General features: G+C 40.2%; 1 protein-coding gene across 8 annotated transcripts in view; it reads left to right on the top strand.

Annotated features, from left to right (window-relative positions):
• The window catches only part of PICALM (phosphatidylinositol binding clathrin assembly protein), a 65133-nt gene that overhangs the window by 1821 nt on the left and 37162 nt on the right, over positions 1 to 26150 (top strand). For all 8 annotated transcript variants that reach the window (XM_082219277.1, XM_082219280.1, XM_082219274.1 and 5 more), the window contains exon 2: positions 24805 to 24947. In XM_082219277.1, coding sequence (XP_082075403.1) covers positions 24805 to 24947 — 143 coding nt within the window. The remainder of the gene's footprint in view (positions 1 to 24804; positions 24948 to 26150) is intronic.

Here is a 26150-nt window from a genome sequence, read left to right as displayed (position 1 = left end):
ACCAATCAAACCAATTAAAGTTTCAGTACAACCATTATCCTTAGGCATTTTTTTCCAGTGTGCCACTGAGTAGTTCACCACATCCTTTATGAAACTTGCCTTTGTTATTTGATATGCTACATCTTTCCCTTGGCACTGTAATCTTCCTCCTAACTGATAAATGAAGCACACCTCCTGATATTTGAAATGTCTCAAACCTGCCTTCATTCTCCTGACAGTCTCTGTATATGTAATTTGAGCCTGTCTCCATTATCTTATTACTTATTTCAGGTTTCTCTTTCCATTGTACCCCTTGTCTAGTGTATAAATCAGGGATAGCGAACCTGTAGCCTTCCAGATGTTACTGGATTACACTTCCTATCATTTGTGGTCATTGGCCATGCTGACTGGGCTGATGGGAACTGATCCAACAACTTCTGAGGAGTCATTTCTCATTCCTGCTATAGAACGTGACTTTGGCAGCAACCACTTACTACTTACTACTACTACTACTACTTACTACTACTACTGTGGCCTAGCTGCTCATCTTCAGGAAATTCTGCTCAGAAGAGGAACTGACACCATCTACTTCTGCATTCAAGTTACATTGTATCAAGATTTTAAATGTTGAAGTACATAAGTAGAGCAATTGTATCTTTAGCTTTGACAACTTTCTGAGAATAAAAGTTTTCTAAGTTGCAGTTTAGAAAAATAGCAACCTTCCTGCCAGGGCTGCTTGCAGAAAATTCTCAGAATGTTTGAGTTTTGCAGACTGTATATGTCTAAGTGGACATGTATGTCTCTGTACATACATGAGAGATATCACCAGTAGCCACTTAAATTGATTCTTCTGTACCCCTGTTGAAGTGAGAATGGTTTGGGGAAATGACTACTTAGAAGTTGGAATAATGTTTATGCCATCTTGGCACCTTTTGTTAAAGCTTGAAATATGGTCATGTTAATCTATTGCGACCAAATAAACACTTAAGCACTTGAGGGTCCAGCTGTGTGATCCACTGTTCGTCTTCAAATGTCTCCATACTCAAGGAGCTTAATAAGGGACTACTAGCTGGTGACCCTTCAGATGTTCTTGCACCTGAGCTTCCATCATCCCTGACCTTTGGTCATGCAAGCTAAAGGTAATAGGAGCAGGAATTCAGTAACATCTTGAGGGTTACAGGTTAGCCACCCCGAAAATGTGTAGCCATCCATTTTGCAGGGTGGATTGAGGCAATGGAATTTCACTTTGAGTCTGGCACCTCACCCGTTGATAATTCTGGCTGCCTCTAATGTGAGATCCCCAAGGAAAAAGCTAATACGTAGTATTCCCAAAGGCATCCCTGCAAGCATCTTCTTTGTATTCCTTGCCTCGTAGTTTCATAAAGTTGTGAATGCCGCTTTAAGGTACTTGGTTCCTCTTTTGAGGGTCCTGTCATCTGTTTCATTTCCTACTTTGTAATATGATGGAAATGTCTATGCACTTCTTAAGTTACAAGTTTGCATGGTGAAAATAAGTTTGAAGTCTTTTGCTTCTTAATGGGTGTGTGGGCTCAGTATTGAAGTTAGTGGGTTGCATGTGACTGATGGGAATCTTAACATTATGAAGCTCTTAATAGTCTGATATCACCAGGCTTTGAGCAGCACCATAATGGAAGTAATTTTTAATTCTGCTGTATTATCAGGACTGTTGTGTTTTGTATGTTTATGAAATTGTCCTATGGATGTAGAACCTGATAGTGGGTGCAAATTTTGGTACCCAGTTTGATATTTTTTTTTAAAAAAAGGTGATCTTTCTGTGCTCAAGTTGCAATTGACCCCAAACTCCATGTTCTTTTATTCTATTTTCCTCTGATTCCTTGTTCATTAACCCCCCCCCACACACACCAGATTCTTATGAAAAAGAGTGCTTATGTGAAAATATATTAGTTTCACTATTTAGTTTTTTTGGCAGTTTTAAAAATATATAATACATAGTCAGAATTACCATTGACATTAAAGGCTGATGGAACAGCTTGGAGAGGTTCCATGCATGCTCTTACATTTGGTTTGAGAAGATTTTTTAATGCGCATCTGAACAGCAGGTGCATGATATGTTCTTTGAAATTTTCCTGTAGAAATCTCCTGATGGCAGATGAAAACAAACATCCTTATCTGCCTAGAAGAGTGATCTGCAGCTGTAGAGAGTTCCAGCTGGTTTCTTATCATTTGTCCTACAGATGTTTCAAAGCCTGGTCTCTGCTTTAAAGCTTTTGCACCAGGGGTGGGGGGGAGTTAGCTTGCTGGACCCTGCCAGTTTTAGAAGTAGAGGACAAATTGTTGGGTTTATTTTTTTGTGTTTGACAAGCAGGTAGAGTACTCAAGTTTGTGGTTCTGATTTGGAAAGATTGCACTAACACAGGCTTCCTCAAACTTGGCCCTCCAGATGTTTTGAGACTGCAATTCCCATCATCCCTGACCACTGGTCCCGCTAGCTAGGGATCATGGGAGTTGTAGGCCAAAACATCTGGGGGGCGAGTTTGAGGAAGCCTGCACTAACAGCTGTAGGTGTTGCATGCCATAATCTCTTTGGGAAGACCTGGTGGCTTAAATCTTGTTCATATGCAGTGGCATAGTATGGGGGAGCACAGTTGCCCTGGGCACAATGCCACTGTGTTGCAGTGGTCCCGAAAGTGTTGCATGGCTGGAAAGGAGGTGGCTTCCTTTCCAATTCCTCCACAGCTGGGATGGTCAGATCCATGTCCTTTGCTTACAGATGCTGTGTACCACATGCTTCTCGCACAATTGCTGGCACTGCTGGAGCACCCAGTGGGAACAAAGGTGGCCACATGAGCCTTGATTGGCAGTGTGTTGGCTCCTGGGTTGGACTGGCAGAGCTTCTTGTGAGTGCACTATGGAGAGCTGAAGTGGCTGGTGCAGGGTGAGTTGTGGCGCCTGAGGAGCTCTAGTTGAGTGGGTTGAGTCTGTATCCAGCACCTCCTGGGGAAGCCTGTACCTCAGAGTTTATGCTAAAAATGGGGGAGGAAGACCCATGGCAACATGCTATCCCCCTTCCCCAATTTTGCACCTTGCTCTGGGTGCTGGCAACCCACGCTGTGCCACTGTTCATATGTAAGGTCTGAGCACTATATGTGATATTGGAAAGAAAATTTCAGCCACGTCACATTGTTATGAGATGGTGGGAGAATGGCTACACTTTCTCCTTAGCATGTAATTTACTGGCTCACTATTAGTTCATGAATGTGATGATGTTGTACTCTGCTTGTGGCTATACTGTAGCTTTCATTGCTTAGAACAGTCTTTCTCATCCTGGTGATACTGATGCTTTTGACCACAGTTATCACCTTCCTGGACCATTGGCCATACTTTCTGGAGCTGATGGGAGTTGTAATCTCAGAAATCCTGGGAGGCAACAGGTTGGGGAAGGCTGGTTTATAGTTATCTGGGGAGAGCTGGCAGATGGTTCTGTCTTCCTTTACAGAGTTGGAAGTGGAGGAGGAAGATTTAGTCTTTTTTTTTACACTAAAGTGTGTCATAGCAACTTCCAAAGGAAGTAGATTGCCTTTAGTCTCCTTTAAACTATCTTAGAAAACTTGTTTGCTAGTACCCGTAACTATCACTAGTAATTTCCCTTTAAGATAACTTTTAAGTACAGTGGTACCTCGGGTTACATACACTTCAGGTTACATACGCTTCAGGTTACAGACTCCGCTAACCCAGAAATAGTACCTTGGGTTAAGAATTTTGCTTCAGGATGAGAACAGAAATCGTGCTCCAGTGGCGTGGTGGCAGCAGTAGGCCCCATTAGCTAAAGTGGTGCTTCAGGTTAAGAACAGTTTCTGGTTAAGAACAGACCTCTGGAATGAACTAAGTACTTAACCCGAGGTACCATTGTATTACACAAATGAAGGCCTGGATTCTGAGTGAGGTATTCCATGCTATTTAATGAATGTGTATTTTTGGTTTCTATATTTTAAAAGCATCTCTAGTAGTGTAACTGTATTCATGTGATGGTTGTTGGGCCATTCTCAATAAGGTATTGATGGTATGATGAGGTGTAGCTCTGTCTAGGGAGACAAACAATACATGTCTCTGAAGTGTGTCTGACACAGGCTGCTAAACTATGCCATCTCAGAGGTAAATCTTAGTGAATTCCTTGGGTCTTACTCCCAGGTAACTGGGATTAGGATTGCAGTTTTACTAGCCCAATTAAAGTACCTTGCATTTATACATGTATTACTATTAAAACTGCAAGGGAGGGTGCTCAGATATTTAGCATTCAATAAAAAGCCCACATTGACTCAGATTGGTGAATTTAGTTTTCTAAGGTTCTCTTGGCAACGAAGTAAAAACTTTATGAAGGCTTTCAAAGCTGGAATCGTGGAGTTCAAGGAGAAACATCTGGGCTTATGAATGCTTTGGACTTCCAAAGCCTGATTGCACAGTGTTCTTCCTTATTTGCTCTCTGTAAGCAGCATGTGGATACTGAATGGCTAATCCCTTAACTGACAACATTCATTTGATACTAGCAGTATTCCAGCTTCCTAGTAATGCCTTTTACCATATGGTCTGCTGCCTCTGAAATCCTGGGATTGAAAAATTCTTCCTTTGCAATCTTCCACAATACCAAGCACCTAATCTTCCTTCCTTCCTTGCTTAAAGCATAATTAGTTGAGGAAATAAAAGTATTCTTATGTGTACATTATATGTTTAGATTGTCTTGTGTCTCAGTTGTAATTGCTTTGTGGGTTGGAGTGGAAGAGGATCTAATTCTATAGGGGAGAAAATCTCTTGTGGAGATGGTCTGGCACATACAGTCAGCCTGGCAGTGTTGTTCTCCTTTCACAGGAATTCTTGAAAGTTGGGCCAAACCTGAATTGTGTAATTTGTACAGCTGCTCAAATTGGGATTGATTGTATAACTTCAGACCTCACACACTTTAATATTTGAATTACAACATGTGGAATTATTCCATGAAGTTTTTGGAGAGCATTTTATTTGCTGGATTTGATGCTTGTTTCCTAGAAGGCATGTGAAAACTCCTTCAGGTATAAAAAAGATTTATTGTTTCAAATTACCAATGCCAACATTGAGGAGGGAAACTGAAAGTTTTGTCTTATGCCAGGATTAGGTATAACCAGCTCCTAACCTGCATTGCCCATCTCAATGCAAATGAACCACTGTACAGTATTTTCAAACATAAAGAGTAAAAAAACAACTGTTTCAAAGTGCAATCCAAAAATTACAGCGCACACTGGAGTGTAAAGTATGCGAAGACATTGTATTCCAGCAACTGAAACTCTTAATTATTCTAGAAAAAATATGCTGTTTCATGAAATCACAATCAAATGACATCATGTAAAACCTTTTTTGCAGACTTGGTTATTGACAAGTAAGGTAGCTTTGGCCTCAGTTCAGCTTAGTGGGGAGCGTTGTTGCTGAGATGTAATTATCCTAGTTTAAAAGATTTTCTGTCTTAACAATATTGCTATTAGAATACGGTCACATGCTCTATGCTGCAGGGAAAACCTGAGAGGAGGTATTGGCGAAAATTTTCTAATTCCTTTCAAACTTAAAACTGTGTTCCCTGATTTAATATCTCTCACTGTAAAACAGTTCTAAGCTATTAATATATCTGCATGTACAATACATATAGATTTATGCTTCCTACTGAATCCTTCAATCACAGGGCTGTCATGCATAACTGCTCTAGTCTGTGCTCATCACAAAAAGGCAGATTGGTCCACAGGATCTGATATCAAATCCCGTTTGAGCTGTGGACTAATTGGCAACAGACCAATCACAATCTGTCTCAGTTTCGAATCAGAAGGAGGAATAATGACCACCTTGTTGCTTTTTTTAAAGGCATGTGCAGCATTGTAAATCAAACATAACAGTAGCTAATTCTTTTTTCCCCCCAAGCAGTAGCTAATTCTAAGCTCAGGCAGCTGGTCTGTTACATCAATACATCAAGAGCTTTCTGTACTACTGTATATACACCTCACCTGGCTCGTGCATAATATGTGGTTAAGGCATCAATATTTTTGTGTTTCTGGCTGTTCCTTTTAATATTCAAAGTACAATTTCACCTCACTTTAAAAAAGCTTTCTTTGAAAGCAACCTCCTCCCCAAGCTTCCGAAAAGTTCATGATCAAGCATTCATTTCCCAATACCGAAAATGTTTTGGCAGAGTATTGGGCACAAGAGATATCATTTGAAATTGCGTCGTGTAGCAAGAGGGTGGACCCTTCTGCTAGAGAAAGCGAAATTAAGTTGAAGGAACTCAGCTGCTGTAAACACAGAGAAGAGGGGAGTGCATGAGTCAAGACTTGCTACGGCTCATGAAACAATGATCAAAATTTGTGCTGGGTCTCTGTTGTAATGTGGGTGTCAAATAAAGTAACAAGATGTGCTTAATTCATTGTGGAAAATGAGGATGGTAAAATGGACCTGCAACATGCTTACTTCTATTGGGCATCTGTAAAAGAACGACATTGCTTAGTATCACCGTTGACACAATTTGTGTTGAGTTTCTCATATTTTTGTTGTTGTTTAGTCGTTTAGTCGTGTCCGACTCTTCGTGACCCCATGGACCAGAGCACGCCAGGCACTTCTGTCCTCCACTGCCTCCCGCAGTTTGATCAAACTCATGCTAGTAGCTTCAAGAACACCATCCAACCATCTCATTCTCTGTCGTCCCATGGGCCCAGTGGCCATGATCTTCGTTTTTTTGATGTTGAGCTTCAGACCATATTTTGCGCTCTCCTCTTTCACCCTCATTAAAAGGTTCTTTAATTCCTCTTCACTTTCTGCCATCAAGGTTGTGTCATCTGCATATCTGAGGTTGTTGATATTTCTTCCGGCAATCTTAATTCCGGCTTGGGATTCATCCAGCCCAGCCTTTCGCATGATGAATTCTGCATATAAGTTAAATAAGCAGGGAGACAATATACAGCCTTGCCGTACTCCTTTCCCAATTTGGAACCAATCAGTTGTTCCATATCCAGTTCTAACTGTAGCTTCTTGTCCCACATAGAGATTTCGCAGGAGACAGATGAGGTGATCAGGCACTCCCATTTCTTTAAGAACTTGCCATAGTTTGCTGTGGTCAACACAGTCAAAGGCTTTTGCATAGTCAATGAAGCAGAAGTAGATGTCTTTCTGGAACTCTCTGGCTTTCTCCATAATCCAGCGCATGTTTGCAATTTGGTCTCTGGTTCCTCTGCCTCTTCTAAATCCAGCTTGCACTTCTGGGAGTTCTCGGTCCACATACTGCTTGAGCCTTCCTTGTAGAATTTTAAGCATAACCTTGCTAGCATGTGAAATGAGTGAAATTGTGCGGTAGTTGGAGCATTCTTTGGCACTGCCTTTCTTTGGGATTGGAATGTAGACTGATCTTCTCCAATCCTCTGGCCACTGCTGAGTTTTCCAAACTTGCTGGCATATTGAGTGTAGCACCTTAACAGCATCATCTTTTAAAATTTTAAACAGTTCAGCTGGAATACCATCACTTCCACTGGCCTTGTTATTTGCAGTGCTTTCTAAGGCCCATTTGACTTCACTCTCCAGGATGTCTGGCTCAAGGTCAGCAACCACACTACCTGGGGTGTACGAGACATCCATATATTTAATCATTGGCAATTTTGAGGCTTTGCTGTGGTTTGCAGCACTGCTTTATTTTGCTTAAAATGTTGAAAATATTTTGTTCCATAAGTAAAACTAACTAAAACTTCCTCTAAAATCAGTTACAACAACTAGACAGATTTTTTTCAACATCTCCCCCCTTCACCATTTTTGAAATATTCAATTAACTCTTATTATTTTAGTCAGGGTTGAAATAGACTCGGATATCATCTCAAATATTTAATTTTGTTTGATTTTCTTGTAAACTGGGTTCTGTTTTTTTTTAAAAAAAATGAAAAGCAGTGTATAAGTACTTGAAATAAATTGAAAGAAATTTAAAAATGAGATTAGAATATTGTCTGATGCTATGTTAATCCAGGTAAAGGAGATGAACTAATTATTTAGGTAGAAAACAATCTTATCCAACAATAGATAACTTTTGTCAGTTGACTAGCAATAAATAAAATCTAGAATCCATCAACACTTCTTATAATGAATAAATCCCTGACAGAGTTTATATTCCTTGATTAGGCACCTGTTAACATTATTGTATTTTTCATGCAGCAAAGGTGTGCAGAAAAATCTGAATCCTGGATTCCTGGTTTACAGCATCTTTCAAGCCACTTGTCTACATGCTTGTTTCACTTAATACTGCATAGATAACAGACTATGTAAAGTTCCTGAGTGGCGCCCTGTGACTTGGCAAAGGGCAAACCCATTTGGCTCTGTATTCTTGGTACTTTTGGTGGTTAAATGGACAGTACCTAGGGCATGAAGTCAGCCAAGGGTTTAGGTTAGGTTTTAGGTTTCAGCCTGCAGCCCATATTAGATTGTTACCCCATGGTACTGTAGAACCTTACACTTCTTTCGTACAGAGGTGCTTATTTCTGTTCTTGCATAGTATGTGTGCTACAATTTTAATTTGAGATCTTTTTTTGGCATGGCACTCAAGGGACAAGGAATACTTAAATGTTCCCAGATTCTGAGCTACACCTTTCCATATTCAGGTCAGTGGTAGTCAAACAGGCTCATAAGTAATCTCATTCTATCTTGATTAGATATTGATGATGAGCATAATGGATGCTGTAAAACTAGTACTGAAGTATTGCGTTTAAATGTCAAGTATATGCTTATTCTCTATATGAAAACTTGGGCAAAATATGCGTACTGCAGTGGCAACTACTAAAGGCAAATTTTTATTTTTTTTAAAGGAAAACTGGGTTAAGAAAACTAGAGGCATGTTCAGGTATTTGTCTGACCATGTGAACATTTAAAGTGTGAATGCACATGCAGATGTCATCCCAATGTCCTTGTGTACCTCATGCTTCCCCGGACCCTGACCTTCCCTGTGTTAAACAGGGGTCTTGTATTTGAGTTCAGTTAAATGTTATTAGGCATACACACACATACCATAGTAGGGGTGGAGATGAGGGTCTCCGTTAAAACAGGGCCGCTGATCATGCTAGGCATTTTACTTGAGTTACTTGAGTGATAGCATGTAAAGCCCCCGACAGAGTCCTTTCTGACCCTTGCTCTTTCCATGATAGTTTTGTAAAGTTATGAACAACTTCATGCCACATGTGCTAGGATATTTTCCACAGTGTTGGTTTTACTTATAATAGCTTTCTGCCTGCCTTGGGCCTAACTAAACGGCCTCGGTCCTGTATACCCGAAGGAGCGTCTCCACCCCCATCGTTCAGCCCGGACACTGAGGTCCAGCGCCGAGGGCCTTCTGGCGATTCCCTCATTGCGAGAAGTGAGGTTACAGGGAACCAGACAGAGGGCCTTCTCGGTAGTGGCGCCCACCATGTGGAACACCCTTCAGATGTGAAGGAAATAAGCAGCTATCCTATCATTAAAAGACATCTGAAGGCAGCCCTCTCTAGGAAAGTTTTTAATATTTAATGCTGTATTGTTTTTAACACTCGATTGGGAGCCGCCCAGAGTGGCTGGGGAAACTCAGCCAGATGGGCGGGGTATAAATAAATAAAATAATAATAATTACAACTAAATACTACTTTCTTGTTCAATAGTTGTTAGCTGTACAATGAGCAGTTCTAAAGAGTTAATGTCATGGCAAATTTTTGTTGCACCTTGGTTTAAACAAGCAGTTAAGATTTGAGGGCTTCTTATTCTATGGATAATTTATATGGGTCAGTTAAGGCATTTGCTATCTTGGGTGTATGGATGCATGTTCTTTAAGACTAAAGTCTACAGATTTTTGGCTTTGACAGGTTACTGGTGGCTTTGGGTCTTCTATAATGGTGTTCTTGTTGGACCCGTGACACTGTCAATACAATTATTGAAGCCCTTAGACTCAAACAAAAACAGGATTTTCCCTGCCTTAAAAATCAACGCATTGTATGCCAACATGTGCCAGTTATACTCCATATGGATGGAACTACTTTCTGACAATTACGCTTTTCATGAAAGCAAAGCAATTTCATATTCATAATGCTCTGTCATTAATTCTTTGACTTACTGTGAAATCCTTGTTGCAAATTAGATATTTCAGACTTTGTACTTTGCATGCTTGGTTAGGGTATCTGGTGGGCTATAGGTTTCCCATTCTTGACTTGGATATATTTCAGATGCTGCTGCAAAGCAAAACAGTTACTTTATGCTTGAAATGATGGTCTGATTTACTACTTCTTGACGGAGTTTTTACCTGTTGAGTACTGCTCCTGCTGGATAGTATTTTGATGCAATTCTGCAGTATGCTCAGCTAAATAAAATTATTGGGTTCTGTTGCAAAATGATGCCAAGAAGGATGCAAGGAAGGTAGCTCTGTGGGCAGAATGTGGTATCGTAACATTGGAAGCCAAGTGATGAAAGACCTGCCAATAGTATTCAGAGCAGAAGCAGCATACTGCTTGTAAAACACCTTCTTAGATTACGTTTCTGTTATAGTATGTTGGTTAATTGTAATTGTCTCCTTGAAATATGGCCACACCAAATGGCATTGTTCCAGAAACCTGCTGAATCTTGGTATGCGGAGTCGATACCATCAAGGAGGTTGTACATTGTCCTTTCTCATATGCCCATTAATCTTACCATGAAAGTATCTGTCAATGATTATTTAGGATATCTTGTTTTAAGGCTGGTTGTTTAACCTGTTGCACACTTCAGTGCTGCTGTGCAAAGCAATGGGTTAATAATGATCTTTAGGAAGAGCGATAAGTGATTGTATTAATATTGGAGGACTCCTGAGGCCCTGATGTTAAAGATTTGTGCAATAATACTTGATTAGCATAGGATTTTCAAGTCCTCCTTCGTCAGGCAAGCCAGGGATAGACAAAATATTGATCTTGATCTGCTGATTGACTGTTTGGTTATTTGTGGTATATCAACAAGGATTTATGCCTCCCAGTTGTTCAACAAGAGTAACAACAACAACATGACTCTTCCCTGGCCTAAATTTTATAGCTGAAATGATGGAAACTTGGGATAAGCAGGAGGTTGTTTGTTTGGGGGGGTAATAAGTTCCATTTTAATGTTGGTGATCAAAACAAATTCCTGGACACAGAATTTAATTATTTAAGTGCTTTTTTGCCCCAGGCTTTGGTTGATGGACCTCAAGGTTTTAGAACAAAACAATCCTGATCCTGCAAGCCTGAAGTCTGCCCACCTCTGAGGCAAGCCACCTCAAACTTGGGTCAGTAGCTGCCTCTGGTATGATGAGTTAAAAAGTGGGGTAAGAGAAGCTGTACCTTTTAATGTTTGCCTAAAGGGCCTCTTAAATAGCAGCTTTATTCTGTTTGCCTTTCCCAGTTTTATTTATTGAGAGCTGATGCATGTGGTAACTTTATCTCTGCAACAAGTTTCAATCATAGCATATAGTACAGCACAAAGTATTGGCTGTCTACCAGCTGATCCCTTATTTAAACCCAGAAAATGATAAATCTCCCTAGCACAATTTATAGCTTGAGATAAAAAGAATACAGCAAAGAATATTGTGAAAGTCAGAAAAGATAAAAGCAGTTGGACGTTTTTTGATGTTAATGTTGAAAAAGACAATAAAATGGCTCATCAATGTTAAAAAACAGAAATGGTAGACCAATGTGTGTGGTGCTTCAAAATACTGAGGAGAAACTTTGTGTTGTGCCAGTGGACTACTACTAGACAGTGCAGAAGAGCCTAATAATAAAAAATATTAGCTGAAAAGGCCCATCTAGTGCAGCTTCCTCTTCCTGCAATGGCTAACAATGGGAAGTCCATAAGCAGGACCAAGAGCAACAGCACTCCCTCATTCATTTTCTGATAGTGGAGGTTATAAATAGCCACCATAAGTGGGAAACATTGAGAACCGTTTTTCTCGTTCCCTGCTTTATGTAACATGGTATCTGATAAATTGTCCAACTATGGATTTTGGATTTACCTAACTCAAGATATTCCTTTGGCCTGCATTTGTACTCAGACGTTTGAACAAGGGAACAAAGCTGAGTTTACTGAGGTATGCCCCATTTTGAATAAAAGTAAGTTGTCTGGTTTTTCATTCCATTTTTTTGCAGTCTCTTATGGTATTCAAATCTTGTACTGGAAAATCCGATTATAGTAACAGTATATATCATACCAGCAGCAAAATTACAATAGACCACAAACACATTTTGACTAATCTTACCTTTGGCACATAAGTCAGCTTCTGTCAACAATTAAAAAACCTTTTGGGAAGATCTTTGGTGTTTGGAATACCCCATATTAATTAACTGTTGATGTTCACATGCCTTGATTTTGTGTTCATAGAATCATAGAGTCAGAATGGTCTTGGAGGATCATCTGGTCCACAGTTAATCACAGTTGTAGTGGCCAAGCAGCTTTATTTGTGAAGCTGGTGGTTAGGGTCCATGCAGTTCAGTCCATTTCATGTTTACTCAGAGGCACATATATTTCCAATATTCATTGTTGGTATATTTGCATAGTTGACATTAATGATGGACTTTGCTTTGATTCTCAGTGTTGCTTTCTTAGATAATTGGGTATATTTTTTACTGTTCACATACCTCATGTATTATCATACTAAGTTGTTTCAGCAGATATGCCTGGGAATATATGTAACATTTGAACTCTTGCATGGCTTTTCATCAACAAGAGGCCATACACCCCAAACTACTTAGCTGTGTTAAGCAGTTCTTCAGTGAGAGCCTAGCTAACATGCTTTCACCATTGACCCTTGGCTCTGCAGGATATATGAAAACTTGAATGGAATTTGTTCTCTTTAGAAAAAGGCATGAGTCTGAAGAACAGCTGAAGTTAACTTTGGATCAGTAACCTACATGGCATATTTTAAGTCTTGTCACAGTTTAACTTTCTCAGCAGCCACATAAGTTTCCTGAGGCCTTAGCGCTTCATCATTTTGAAGTCTGTATGTTGTTGGGAAACATTACTGTAGCCTGTACAGTGCTACAGTTCAAGTGCTATTCATTCCTTTTATGACATCAGAGGCTCTTCAAAGAAAGGAAGTGGTTCTCATGATATTTTTGGACGCCTTATTTTCAGATCTTTTGGGTTTCAATAAACTTGATGGATAGCGGCTAACAGATTGAGATTGAATCCTGACAAGACAGAAGTACTGTTTTTGGGGGACAGGAGGCGAGCAGGTGTGGAGGATTCCCTGGTCCTGAATGGGGTAACTGTGCCCCTGAAGGACCAGGTGCGAAGCCTGGGAGTCATTTTGGACTCACAGCTGTCCATGGAGGCACAGGTCAAATCTATCCAGGGCAGCTGTTTACCAGCTCCATCTGGTACGTAGGCTGAGACCCTATCTGCCTGCAGACTGTCTCGCCAGTGTGGTACATGCTCTGGTTATCTCCCGCTTTGACTACTGCAATGCGCTCTACATGGGGCTACCTTTAAATGGACACTAATCCATGAGCGCTTATGCCCCAGTACACTTGTTGGTCTTTAATGTGCCATAGGACTTCTAGTTTTAGCTACCACAGAGTTAAGATGGCTCTTCCTTTGCAAAGTAATACATTGAATGTTTTAAATCTAATTAAATAGCTTACTGTTGGTGGAGTAGGGTTGAAGAGGGAATTCCTGGCCATATTGTGATACAGATTTGGAGGACAAGTAACCTATAGCATGTTGAAGCCTATATTGCTGGGAAATGCTCTTATTTGAAAACCTGGAGAGCTGTTGTCCATAAGTATAGACAGTCTGAAGCTGTCTTGCCAATCATTGCAAGAACTAGATTTTTTGTTTTTTAAAAAATCCATATAAATGTAAATTGGCCCACATCTGTGCACCTCAGTTCTGCAGAGCTGAGGAATAGCCACTGAGGTGTCCTTTGTGTGATCATACTGCAGAGCAGGGGTGCCCAAACTTTTTCCAAAGAGGGCCAGATTTGATGACGTGAACATGCATGAGGGCCAACCAAAGTTGTTGAACTCTTTTTAGGATTGAAGTTGTTGAGCTTTTTATACAATTTTACTGCAAAATTGTTGAGCCTTTTTTTTTTACAGTTTTACCACAAAGTTGTTGGAGATTTTACCCCAGGAAATAGACTGCCACAGGGGCCGGATTAAACTGACCGGCAGGCTGGATTAGGCCCCTGAAACAGACTTTGGACATGCCTGCTGTAGAGCTTACAGGGGGAAGGGGAGAATGCTCAGCAAGGCCATCTGCCTTCTTGTAATGTACCTGCAATGGCATTTAGTTGAAGTCTGGAGAATTAAGTACTGTACTGAAATTTCTCGCATTACCATCCAACCTGTGTTATTGGCAGTACCCAGTTTATGGAACACTCTCCCAAGTGACATTCATTTGGCTCTCGTGGTAAGTACATTTAAACAGACATTTTTATTTGTCCAAGCTTTTTGATCTTAATTGAAACTGGCTTTTATTGGGGTATGCTATAGTCACCCACTGTATCTGATTTGTGATTCTGTGGTTTTAATGGCTCTCATTATAATGTGTCTTGTTTCCCCTAGTTGATCTTTTTTGCCAGCTCTGGATTGGAGGAAGGGTGGGATATAAAAATAAATCATAATCTTTAACCTGGTCCTCCCTATTTTATCCCTAAGTGGCCCTGTGAGAGAATTTGGGGAGAGGGAGAAACTGACTGGCCCAAGGTCACTCAGCAAATTTCATGGCTGAGTGGGCGTTTGAACCAGGGTTTCCCTGCTTCCTGTCAAACACTCTAACCATTGTGTCGTGGTTTTTTCAGATTTTGTGAAAGTTATGTAAACCCACCCCCGAATGTTTGCATGCTTTGAAACAAACTTGCTGCTGAAGCAGCTTTCCCCAGCTGGTGCCCTCCAGATGTTTTGGACTTCAGCTCCCATCAGCCCCAGCCAGCTGAACAACATGTTTTAAAGAGCAGTGTGGCAAGGAGGGCAACTTTAAGCAAACCTTGAATGTTGTTATTTGTACACTGAACAATTCTAAGTGTAGCTACCTGCTAGTATGGTGAAGGATGCTAGATGATGACTACCAAAAGGCTTATAATTAACACTAAGACCTACATTCCTTTTGTTTTAATAACAGGAAGAGAAGTGAACTTTGATTAGGTGCATAGTTGTCTAAAACTTCCTGGTATTTGGATTTAAGACTTTTGATGTCAAAGTCTGTCTTGCCTCTGCTTCTTCAGCCCCTAGGAATGTCTTTTGTCTTCCTCCTACAAAAGATATTTACCCAAGTGATAAGCCTCTTAGCTAATGTTGCACTTATACCCTTTCAGGATTGTCTTGTCATTAAACTGTATGGATTCCTGCATTTCCTGTAAAAGTATTTTTGTATTTGTTTGAGATACCTGCAAAGATCTGACAGGTTTTAAGATGAATAATTGTGTGTATAATTGTTTATGACTCTATGTTAACCTGAATTGACCTTTACTTTCAAACGAAAATTGAAAGCAGCCAAATTCTAGTGCTGCATCTCTCTCCCCCCCCCTGTCTAGCCTAATGCCAGTCAGTTTGAGTAGTTGATTCTTGATTAGCTGCTTTTGAGCTGCAAGGTACAACCGGAAGGCACATAACATATATTGCAGCTATTTTTTGCTTTGGAATCGGCTGCTCTCCTTTGGTGAATTGTGATTGCCCCAAGAGTAGAAATGTGCAAGTATCCCTACTGGCTCACGAAGCTCCTGGCAGCTGCCATAGTACTGTGTTATCTTTCCCCAGCTAGCAAAATATTTATGGGTGCCCTGGGAGCTGCTCCCTTCCATTTATTCTCTACCTCAAACAGTGAAAAGAAATATCCATGGAATCTGGTTCTGTACACAGTTATTTTCAATATATATCCAATAAACGTTTTCCAATCTTCTTTAAACGTATGTTCTTCTTGTTCTCTATATGTTAAGTCTGCAAGTTGTGCATATTCTGTCAACTTAAGTTGCCAATCTTCTTTGGTTGGGACCTCACTCATTTTCCATTTTTGGGCTAATGAAACACAGGCGGCAGTTGTTGCATACATAGATAGCCTTTCCTGACACCTGGGAATTTCTGTCTGAATTATTCCCAACAGAAAGGTCTTTGTTTTTTGTTTTTTTTGGGGGGTAATTTTAAAACTTTTTTCCAATTCATTATAAATCATTTCCAAAATACTCTTTTACCCTTTTACATGTCCACCACATATGAAAGAACATTCCCTCCACCTCTTTACACTTCAGACACTTATCTGATTCTGTCTTGTAAATCTTAGCAAGCCTACTTGGAGTTAAATACCATCAGTGAATCATTTTCAGGTAGTTCTCCTTCAAGAATAACATGCTATAAATTTTAAGTCGCTTTTCCAAAGTTTCTCCCAGAGGTTAAAATCTATATTGTGTCCTATATCTATCAGAACTGTGACAAATTCCTGTCCTACTCTCACTGGCTAATACACAAGGATGCTACTTTATTTAAAGAAAAACAGTCTGGTGTAGGATAATTGTATGATAATTCCTTGCCCTAGACTCTGTCTTGTACCAAATAAAATTAAACACACAAGCTCTAGGCAGAGCACATCTTTTACGACAAACCAATCTGAATTCTTTGTTAGATTGGTAGTATGCACCCGCTCTTGTAAGAACAAGTTTTTGTTCCAAGAAGTACATGTTATAACAACTGTCTTGTTCTAGTTAGGATCTTGGGCATTTCCATTTATTTTTAAAATGGGGTGGCAGAAAAGGTTAAAGAACTATAAATAGCACCTAAATTCACCACTTTGTAGCTCTTATGGTTTCTGTAGCTGTAAGGTAGACTGAGGGTATATCTTGTGTTCCCTGTCAGAAGGAGGTAGTCAAGGTTTATTTTGATTTTAAACTAACACATGTGAAATTTTCAATGTAAGGTTCAAGCCAGCTTGCTCCCACCTCATTCTGCAAGGTGTCTAGCTCATTTGCTTGAGTAAGATATAGGGAAAACTCAAATTAGAACTCCTTTGGTATATCCCAGATGCACCCAGGATATAGGAAAAGCTAAAGGTATTTATTTATTTATAATAAACTGGAAGAGAACAATATTTTTCTCTTGGTGCTTATCTGTAAGAACATGAAGTTCTACTGCATCGGCAAAGTCCATTTAGCTTGACGTTCTGCTTCCAACAGTGAGTAATAGGATCCCTCCAGGAAGCTCAAGCGGGGCATGCAGTCAAAAGCTGTCCCTCACTGCTGTCTCTCCTTCCTCTGAACGTGGAAGGTTCCATTTAGCTATCATGGCAATAGCGGTGGATATTTAGTATACTGTTCCATAAAGCCACCTTCAATAATGTCAGCATTATAGATACATAATGCTTGACGTTTTACATGGCATGCTGGGCTGATCAAGTCCTGGGTTGTGTTTAGAGTGTTGTAGCCCAGCTATCCATGGTGTCATTAAAGCATTAACTGCATCTGGCTTAGGGAACCAGATCCTTATCCACCCCCCACACACCCATGGGCCAACTTTGGCAGGTGATGAGGCCACCCTCATGTTCTGTCACCTGACATCATGATAGCATCAAGTGGCTGATAGATGGGAAGTCCTACCCACCTGTCAAAGTTGATCTGCGGAGGAGTGGAGTTTGCTTCACCAGCACATTCCCCAGGCGGAAAGCCTCATGAAGCAGCACCCATCAGGATTGAACTCTCCGCTCAATGGCAGATGAATGAAGAGTTCAGACCTACTGGCTGCAGGGATCTACTTTCCCAGTGTCTTCCCTGCAAAGATTGAATTAGCAAAGCACACACTAGCAAGATTGTATTTTGTTCACAAACTGTTGACAGAGGGATCAGTCCTGTTGGTTGCAGGTCTGTGTCACCGGTGCCTTTCCCACAAGGAATGCATTGGTGAAGCAACACCCAGCAGAATTGAATCCTGCCATCAGCTAATGTCTCCCACTGGTTGTGGTTTCGGGAAAGTGGCCTCCCACACCTACATTAAAATATTATAGCAAACTGTCAGTGGCATACAAAATAAATAAATAAAAATATATGAAAGCTTAAACTCAGAAGAAACTTGGTTGGTCTCTAAGGTACTACTGGGCAATTTTTTAATTTCTTTTATTTATGTTGACTGCATCAGACCAACACTGCTACCTACCTGTGTCAGTGGCATAGTGTAACATTGGAAAGTGTCGATCACTTCTCCTACCTTGGCAATTACCTTTCCACATTGATGCCAAAATTCAGCGTCGCCTGAGCTCTGTGAGTGCTCCTTTCTCCCGATTGAAGTGCAGAGTGTTTGAGAACCAGAGCATTTGCAGGGAAAACAAAATGCTTGTTTACAAAGCTATTGTACTACCAACCTTACTGTATGCATGTAAACATGGACCACTTATAAACACTATCTCCAACTTCTCAAAAGATTCCATCAACAGTGTCTCCAAAATATTTTACATATCGCTTGGGAAGAAAGGCAAACTAATGCCAGTGTACTGGAAGAAGCAAAGATCACCCGTGTCAATGCAGTGATTCTTTAAAATCAACTTCTTTGGACTAGTCACGTGCGGTTGCCTGATCATAGTCTTCCAAAGCAACTACTCTATTCCGAACTTAAAAATGGAAAGCATAATGAGGCTTACAGACTCTCTCAAGGCAAATCTTAAAAAATGTAATATAAACACCGACAATTGGAAAACACTGGCCTGTGAGCACTCCAATTGGAGAATAGTCTTTACCAAAGGTGTCATGGACTTTGAAGGTGCTCAAACTCAGGACGAAAGGGAAAAATGTGGTAAGAGGAAGGCATGTTTGGCAAACCCTCACCATGTTAAACTGCCACCTGGAAACCTATGTCCGCACTGTTGGAAGGACGTGTGGATCCAGAATTGGCCTCTACAGTCACTCACAGGCTCACTGTTCATGGTGACAATCTTACTCTGCTATGAGGGATAATGGTAGAAGTCCCTTAAAGTGGTCCACTGTGCTTGTGTTTGCAGCTGAATACCTTTAGTGAAAGATGTTACTGTTTAAAAGACTTTAGATAAGCATGTGTTTGCTTCACATGTTTTTCCTGCGACTTTCCACACCTCACAGCAGAGCTAAGAGACCTACCTAACTTTCAGGGCGGTAACAGTACGGTAAAAGTTTTCCCCTTCGTGGGTTTGAAGCAGAATGGTATTGGGACATGAATTTTTTAAAAAATGCTCCCTGGTGATACTGAAGCTTAAATTAATTGGAAGATGGAAGTAATGAATTTCTGAAGGGTCTACATAAAAATACTGAAACCTTATGGATCTTGAAATTTTGGGGGCTGTTAGGTACGTTTTCTTAGTGGAGGAGCACTTAGTCAATTGGGCTTCGGTGGCACGGCAGCAGTGGGAGGCCCCATTAGCTAAAGTGGTGTTTCAGGTTAAGAACAGTTTCAGGTTAAGAATGGACCTCCAGAATGAATTAAGTACTTAACCCGAGGTACCACTGTACACTTGTTTCCTGTTCCCTCATCAGCACTCCCAGTTAGGTCCTGTGCAAAACATGCTAAGGAAACTTGGAAATAAACAGAAAGGGGGACTTTCATCACTCCTAGGCAATTCCCTGGATGATCCTTGCTTGTCTCCTTTTAGAAAAAGTACACGGAGAAGGCAACTCCAGTCTTCTCAAAATAGTCAAGTAAGTTTTTGTTTCACAAAATTATAGTGAAAAGGCTTTGAAGGAAGGCTGTTCTACACTCGTTCTACACTGTTCTATACTTTGCTTGGCGAGGAGGCAGAAACGTGTTTTTTGTTTCTACCAGTCTTGTGTAGGTGTTGCCCTTTGGACAGTTGCATCTCTTAAATTACTTACGTGGCTAATTATCCCCTACAGAGATGAAATAATGGCCTGATAAGGATCAAGGTGAAACCAATTTGATAAGGCTATAAAGTTCAAAGGGCCACATAAAGAGGTAGACAGGTATGGACTATGTCTTACTGTTCCCCACCCTTTTTATGGTATTAATGTGCCTTTACCTCACAGTATATAAAGTTATGCATAGGGCTTATTCCCTCCTGATAATTTCAGGTCAGTTGTCAAATGAAGTAAAATGTGAAGTTAAACATCAAATTCTCTAATTCTTGTCGGGTCCCTCCCCTTAATTTGTGTGTGATGTTTCTGTCTGCAGCTTTAGAGACTAGAAACATGATTTTTAATTGAAGTTGTGAGACTCGGAAATCTGAATTCAGCAGAAGAGAGTCAGGAAGTTGGCTTTGTAAAAGAGAGTTTGGGGATGCTGGACTAGATAGGGCTCTGGTCTGATCTAGCATAGCTCTTCCATTCTTAGAGCCCCAGAAGTGGTTTTTTTGTGTGGTTCGGAAGGTGAGTCAGTGAGTGAGGAACTTAACAAGCTGGAGGAAAGTGGAGCTCAGTTGCTGCCCTTTGGGTCAGTCCCTAGAGCTGTTGTGCAGATCTTGCCATCAGTTTTTGAGATGCACTAAATGCATGTTACATGCTGCGGTGTCTATTAAAACAGGGCATCTTGGTTTTACAGTGGTACCTCAGGTTAAGAACTTAATTCTTTCCGGAGGTCCGTTCTTAACCGAAACTGTTCTTAACCTGAGGTGCCACTGTAAAACCAAGATGCCCTGTTTTAATAGACACTGCAGCATGTCACATGCATTTAGTTTAGCTAATGGGGCCTCCTGCTGCCGCTGTGCTGCGGCGGCGCGATTTCTGTTCTCATCCTGAAGCAAAGTTCTTAACCTGAGGTACTATTTCTGGTACTACTATTAGTGGAGTCTGTAACCTGTAACCTGAAGTGTCTGTAACCCGAGATACCACTGTACTTGGTTTAAGGCTGCTTGTACCACAATAATTTATCTGCAAAATATTACAGGTCTTTGTATCACCTTAACTATAAAAATAGGATATAATTAAAATTTGAATACTTTTTGTATGTCCTGTGAAAATACCTCCAAGCAGCAAATTGGCATGGGCCATTTGTTTAAAGGGACCCAAATTTCTCCTCTCCTCTTTTGTACTTAAATATCCTGGTCTTTTAAAAGTATTCTTTTGCCAGTGTTAGCTTAAAGGGTTTTGACAGGAAATGAAGTTACTCCTTATCTTAGTGTTTTGCTCTTTGAATAGCTTATTACTTAAGCATGATACATTTTTTGTTATATGTTAAATGTGGTTGAACTGAAGCTTGAGCTTCATATTATGTTTGATTCTACCTCTAAAAACTGCATCCCTGTATCAAATTTCTCCTGTGGAACATTGCATAACTTATCTGTATCAGGATATTGTGCATCTGTATCAGGATATTGTGTTTTGCATTTTCCTGCCCAGTATATCATTGGCTGAGGTAAACCTTTGAGATATCACAACACTGCTAGGTGTGCTGAATCATTACAGGGTAGAAGCGCAAAACGAACTTCACGTGGATATATCATTTTAGGCAGCGGCCCTATACTGAACTTATCTTGAAAACTGCTTTTAGTCTTTGTACTAGCCCTACAGCATTGTAGAGTTTCTTCATGTTCAGAAGTCATTGAATCCTTTCTGAACAGGTGTGGAAGACCAAATCTTATGTGTGCTCTTTTTAGTTAAATTTCCACAATGCCCATCAAACCTTATGAGCTCTTGACATGTCCAGATGTGGTGTGGGGAGGGGGGCTTCTTTCCCAGAGAATGGTAGATTGGAGACTTAAAAATGCTTCCAGATTATTGGATATGAATGAGAACATTGTATGAAGTTGAACTTGGAGGCGGCAATGAAAACACAGAAAATATGCAGACACTGGGCACAAAACTAATAGTTTTGGCATGTGTTTGGTCTGCAGCTTGCTTTTGTAGGTGTGAATGATGTAAGCCCCAACCAAAAGTTGAATCCAGAGAGCTTTGTGTTTCCTTTCCTATTTTTACAAACCCTCGTCTTGAACCAGCACATAAGTAACACTCTCCATATGGCCAAAACTTTAAAGGTCTTTGGAAGCTAGGTGTTTATAGCCCCTTGAGTCATGAACAAAACCTATAGAATAGTGCATCTTTATATAAAGCTGAACAGTGGTTGGATTTGTTACAATTTACTTCAGTTGACAGCAACTGGAAGCTAACATTTTAGTCAGGAAAGTTGGAGGCAGGAAACTATTTGGGCTGGTAAGGAAACAGTGAATACTACATCAATGAGTATTTTAAAGTCTTTATTTCTAAGACTCCATTTACAGAAGCTTCAGGCAAGAAGAAAACCAAGGGTTAGCTTCTGTGTGTTTTTTCCTGTAGACTGTTTTGCTGTCTTCTGCCCTTGCCTCCTCCGTTCCCTTCTTCCTGGGCTCTCTAACATTAAAACCATTAAACTAAATCTTGGCAGCCCGGCTAGGTTAGATGACTATAATGCTGCTTTAACATTTTTAATCTGCTAAATCGCTTAAGTATTTCTATGGCTGCCAAAGATAAGTCTCTAACTTTGAAGAAAGTATTGGTGTTGAGCTTTATTCTTGCTAATGGTCAAAGCCTTTGGCTGGCTTTTGTTTTCCTTGTTTCTGTTTTATTTTGAAGGGAGAAAAGTTGGGTTCTCACATGATTCCAGCACCCATGAGTAAATTTAAGCCACTTCTCACATTAGGCATGTATTAATATTTGGAACATAGTATTGCATTCAGTGCTTGCATATGGAAGAGTTTAGTTTGAAGTGGCCCTAGCGGCCCTAGCGTTATACAGATATTGTTCCAAACATGACTCATTTTATGCAGCACTTCAGTGGGGAACTAGAATTGCATTTTTTTTTTAAAGGAAAGTTGCTGCTTGTGAAACTGTTGGAAAAGCTACTTTGGTGCCATTCAGATGTTACTCCCCCCCCCCCAATGGTACTTAGGGTGAAATTTGCAGTGGCTTTGGGTCCACAAAGAATGCAAAATTGGATAAGGTTTTTGCCATTTTCTGCTGTGGGGAAGGAAGTATGATCATAATAGGCAACTTCCCAATCTGTCTGAAAATAAACAAATGACCTGCTTGCTATGTCTCTAGCCTGTTGAGTGTGCTTTGTCTTCTTATTCCTCCTTCAAGTCCTTTAACATGGCTAAATTCCTCATGAGTTGCATACTTGTGGCTTGGAGCAATTGGCCTTGCTATCACTCGGTCTCCAGAAATCAAGTGTGTGTGTGTGTGTGTGTGTGTGTGTGCGCACACTATTGGAGTAGCATATTGTAGGGCAGGGAGGACTAGTACAAACTGGCTTTCACAAAATAACCATTTTGATTTTCAAACTGCTGTGGCTTCATGCATGAAAGACAATCTTACTTGGCTACAAGGGATCGCCAAAGAATAATGTAAAATTTTCCATGTACAGCTGTCTTTTGGACCTGGTAGTTCAGTAACATGTGTTGACTACTACTGTGTATACTACAGGCTTTGCTCAAAATGTGTTTAGGAACTGTAGCTGGTGCCAAATGTTGCTGCCCTGTTTTATTAACATGGTCGGATTGTAAAGTTAAGTACTCTGGTTTTTGTTTAGATATCTGATTACTACGTGTAAAGCTCTAGAATAGATGGTCTAAGTACAGTAAATTTGAGTCTTCTCTCATACGAAACCCCATGATTAAAGTCTTAAGAACCTTTACTTGGGGTTCTGTATAACCATGAAAATAGATCTGTGGGCACATGGAACAGCCCCTGTTTATGGCATGCACTTGATAAACTTCTTCAGGCTACATCACTTTGCAGTTAAGACATCAGTAAGAACTTTTCTTGTTGGCTATATTGAGGGCAGGTCTGGGTGGATTCTTGTGTGAGAAGAACGAACCGCCACCTCTAGAGGTGTCAGTGTGGATCTTCTGCATTTTATACTCTATTTTCATGAATGTCATGTGCTATTTCTGTTGGCATACGTTTAAAAGACTGTTTCAATAGAGATGTTAATGAATTTCATATGTTAATTTTGCACTGTATGACGAATAATTGCTTTTTGCTGTAGCTACCACCCATCAGTTTCACTGAATTTTGGTGTGGTGAGGATGAATAGAAACTGTTCTGCATGCTGTTCATAAGTTTTATTAAACTTTTGTCTCCACCCCCTCTTCTTCTGAACAAAAAGCTTCCAGTGCATACCTCATTCTAAAGTCTTAGTTACCTGCTTCATTTTCTCTCTCTCCCCCCCCCACCCCAAACTGTTGCTATCCTTCAGGGAATCTGAGGAACCTTGTGCATTTGCCATGGGATCATTGCATTGTGCAGAGGATATTGGGGCATATGCTCCAGAGTGTACTGTTACTCTTGGGTCTCAGTCTCCCTGCATCATCTGAAGGTGCCCTGGAAATCCCACACCAAATGAGCAGCTGTGTTCACATGTCATAGAAAGCCATAAACTGTGACTTACTACGACATATCAGCTTGCTAGTGCACACTGCTGAATCACTCCTGTTGCTTTCTTCCCTTTGAGCTGGGAACAAGAAACTGCACACCCTGGTTTAATGTGACTATTGGAACCCAGTCCTTTTTGTCTTTCTCACCAAACAAACCAGGTTAAACCAAATTTTGTTACTGACTTAGCAGTTCTGGTTTGTTTGCGAGAACAAACATGGTTTGGTTGTATGCTATTTTTGTAAGTTGCTTTGAGTTTTCGTAAAAAGACTAAGCAGTTTAATAAATAATAATAATATAATAATGAGCCTTGGTTGACACATCACTCTAAGCCAGGGCTCATGGTTTATGGCTCCCAGCTTGATGAAGGGAGTAATTCAGCAGTGTATAGTAGTGGGCTTCTGCTCCATAGCAAATCAGTTTATGACTTAGCGTGATGTGCAAATGCAGCCAGTAGTCCATAGAATTCTCTCCTCACTCATTGAATGGAACCTGTTGCTGTTTTAAATATCAATGAGAATTTCTTTGTGTTGCAGATTTAATACAGTGCACAAATGAGATGAACGTAAATATCCCACAGTTGGCGGACAGCTTGTTCGAAAGGACAATGAACAGTAGCTGGGTGGTGGTATTCAAGTCACTCATCACAACACACCATCTAATGGTGTACGGAAATGAGGTAACTTATTACTGCAGATCACTCATACATTAGAGAATTGGCTTATTCAGTGCAACCTGGCTTTTTGCCCTGCATTGGGGATAATGAATGGTATTTAAAAACAGCCTGAGGCTTAACTAATGCATGTTCCCTGGCAAAAATTGTGAAAGCGTATTTGGATGATCTTGATCACTTACATGCCATAAATAAGTTTGTAAGTGTCTCTGAAACAGGGATTGGTAACCTGTATTCCTCAGGACTTCAGCTCAGATTAACTGCATCTAGCATGGCCAGTGGTTAGGGATCTGGTCGAAAGACATTGAGGATATAGATCAAGTGTGAACAACTTGATCTATAGTATTTGTGAAAATTGTTAGTGTTAATTTTGTCTACAGCTATAGAATTGAACTATAGAAAATTCAAAAAGGGTGGGAACAAGTAATAGGGGCAGTTTAGAAATAATCAGCTTGCAATAATTTCTGAGGAGTAATGTTACTTTTTGCATTCCACAGTCTTCCTTAGGTTCTGCATCTCAAAACAGGTTTTTTGTTTTGTTTTGGTTAAATATATATCACCCCTTCAGTAAAACTATTAACACATTTGTTCAGTTGTGCATTTCCATAATGCATGTGATCAGTCATAACTTGGGAAAATGCTGAGGATAGTGTTTGAACATGAATGATTATTTTTTATTTTTCTGGCTACATATTGCCTGAATTCATTTATATCACAGAACCATAATCCTTCCTGTTGAAGGGGAGGGGAGATGAAGTAGGGCATTTTGCAGAACAATGGTGCCACATCACCATGTGAAATACATTCACGATCTCATTCTTAAAACACTTCCTTACCTCATACTATGCTATTACAAAAGTTTTATTTATACTGCTCAGTTCATGTATTTGGCATTGATGAGGGTGTTACCAGAGAAGGAAAAGGCACTTGTGGGCTGGCTGATGAATGAATGGGACTAATATGAGTCATTTGAAGTCTGCATCATTTACCACATGGTTAAATTGTTTACTGGCTAAATGTCACCAATGCATGTAAGTTCATTCACTGTTCAGAGTAGGTCATAGTTGTAGTGATCCAGTCGTCTTGTCCAAATGGGATTCAATGTGTGCTAGAATATATATTTATCTTAATATAGTCTTTTGCTGCTTTTTACACCAGTGCTTCCAAGTGACTTATAGTACGACAAAAAAAACACACACACAAAAAGAA

This window comes from Podarcis vaucheri (genome assembly GCF_965113315.1).
Source record: "Podarcis vaucheri genome assembly, chromosome: 4".
In the NCBI taxonomy this organism is placed as follows: Eukaryota; Metazoa; Chordata; class Lepidosauria; order Squamata; family Lacertidae; genus Podarcis; species Podarcis vaucheri.
The sequence above is the reverse complement of the archived record's forward strand: the minus strand, read 5'-3'. Positions and strand labels throughout refer to the sequence as shown.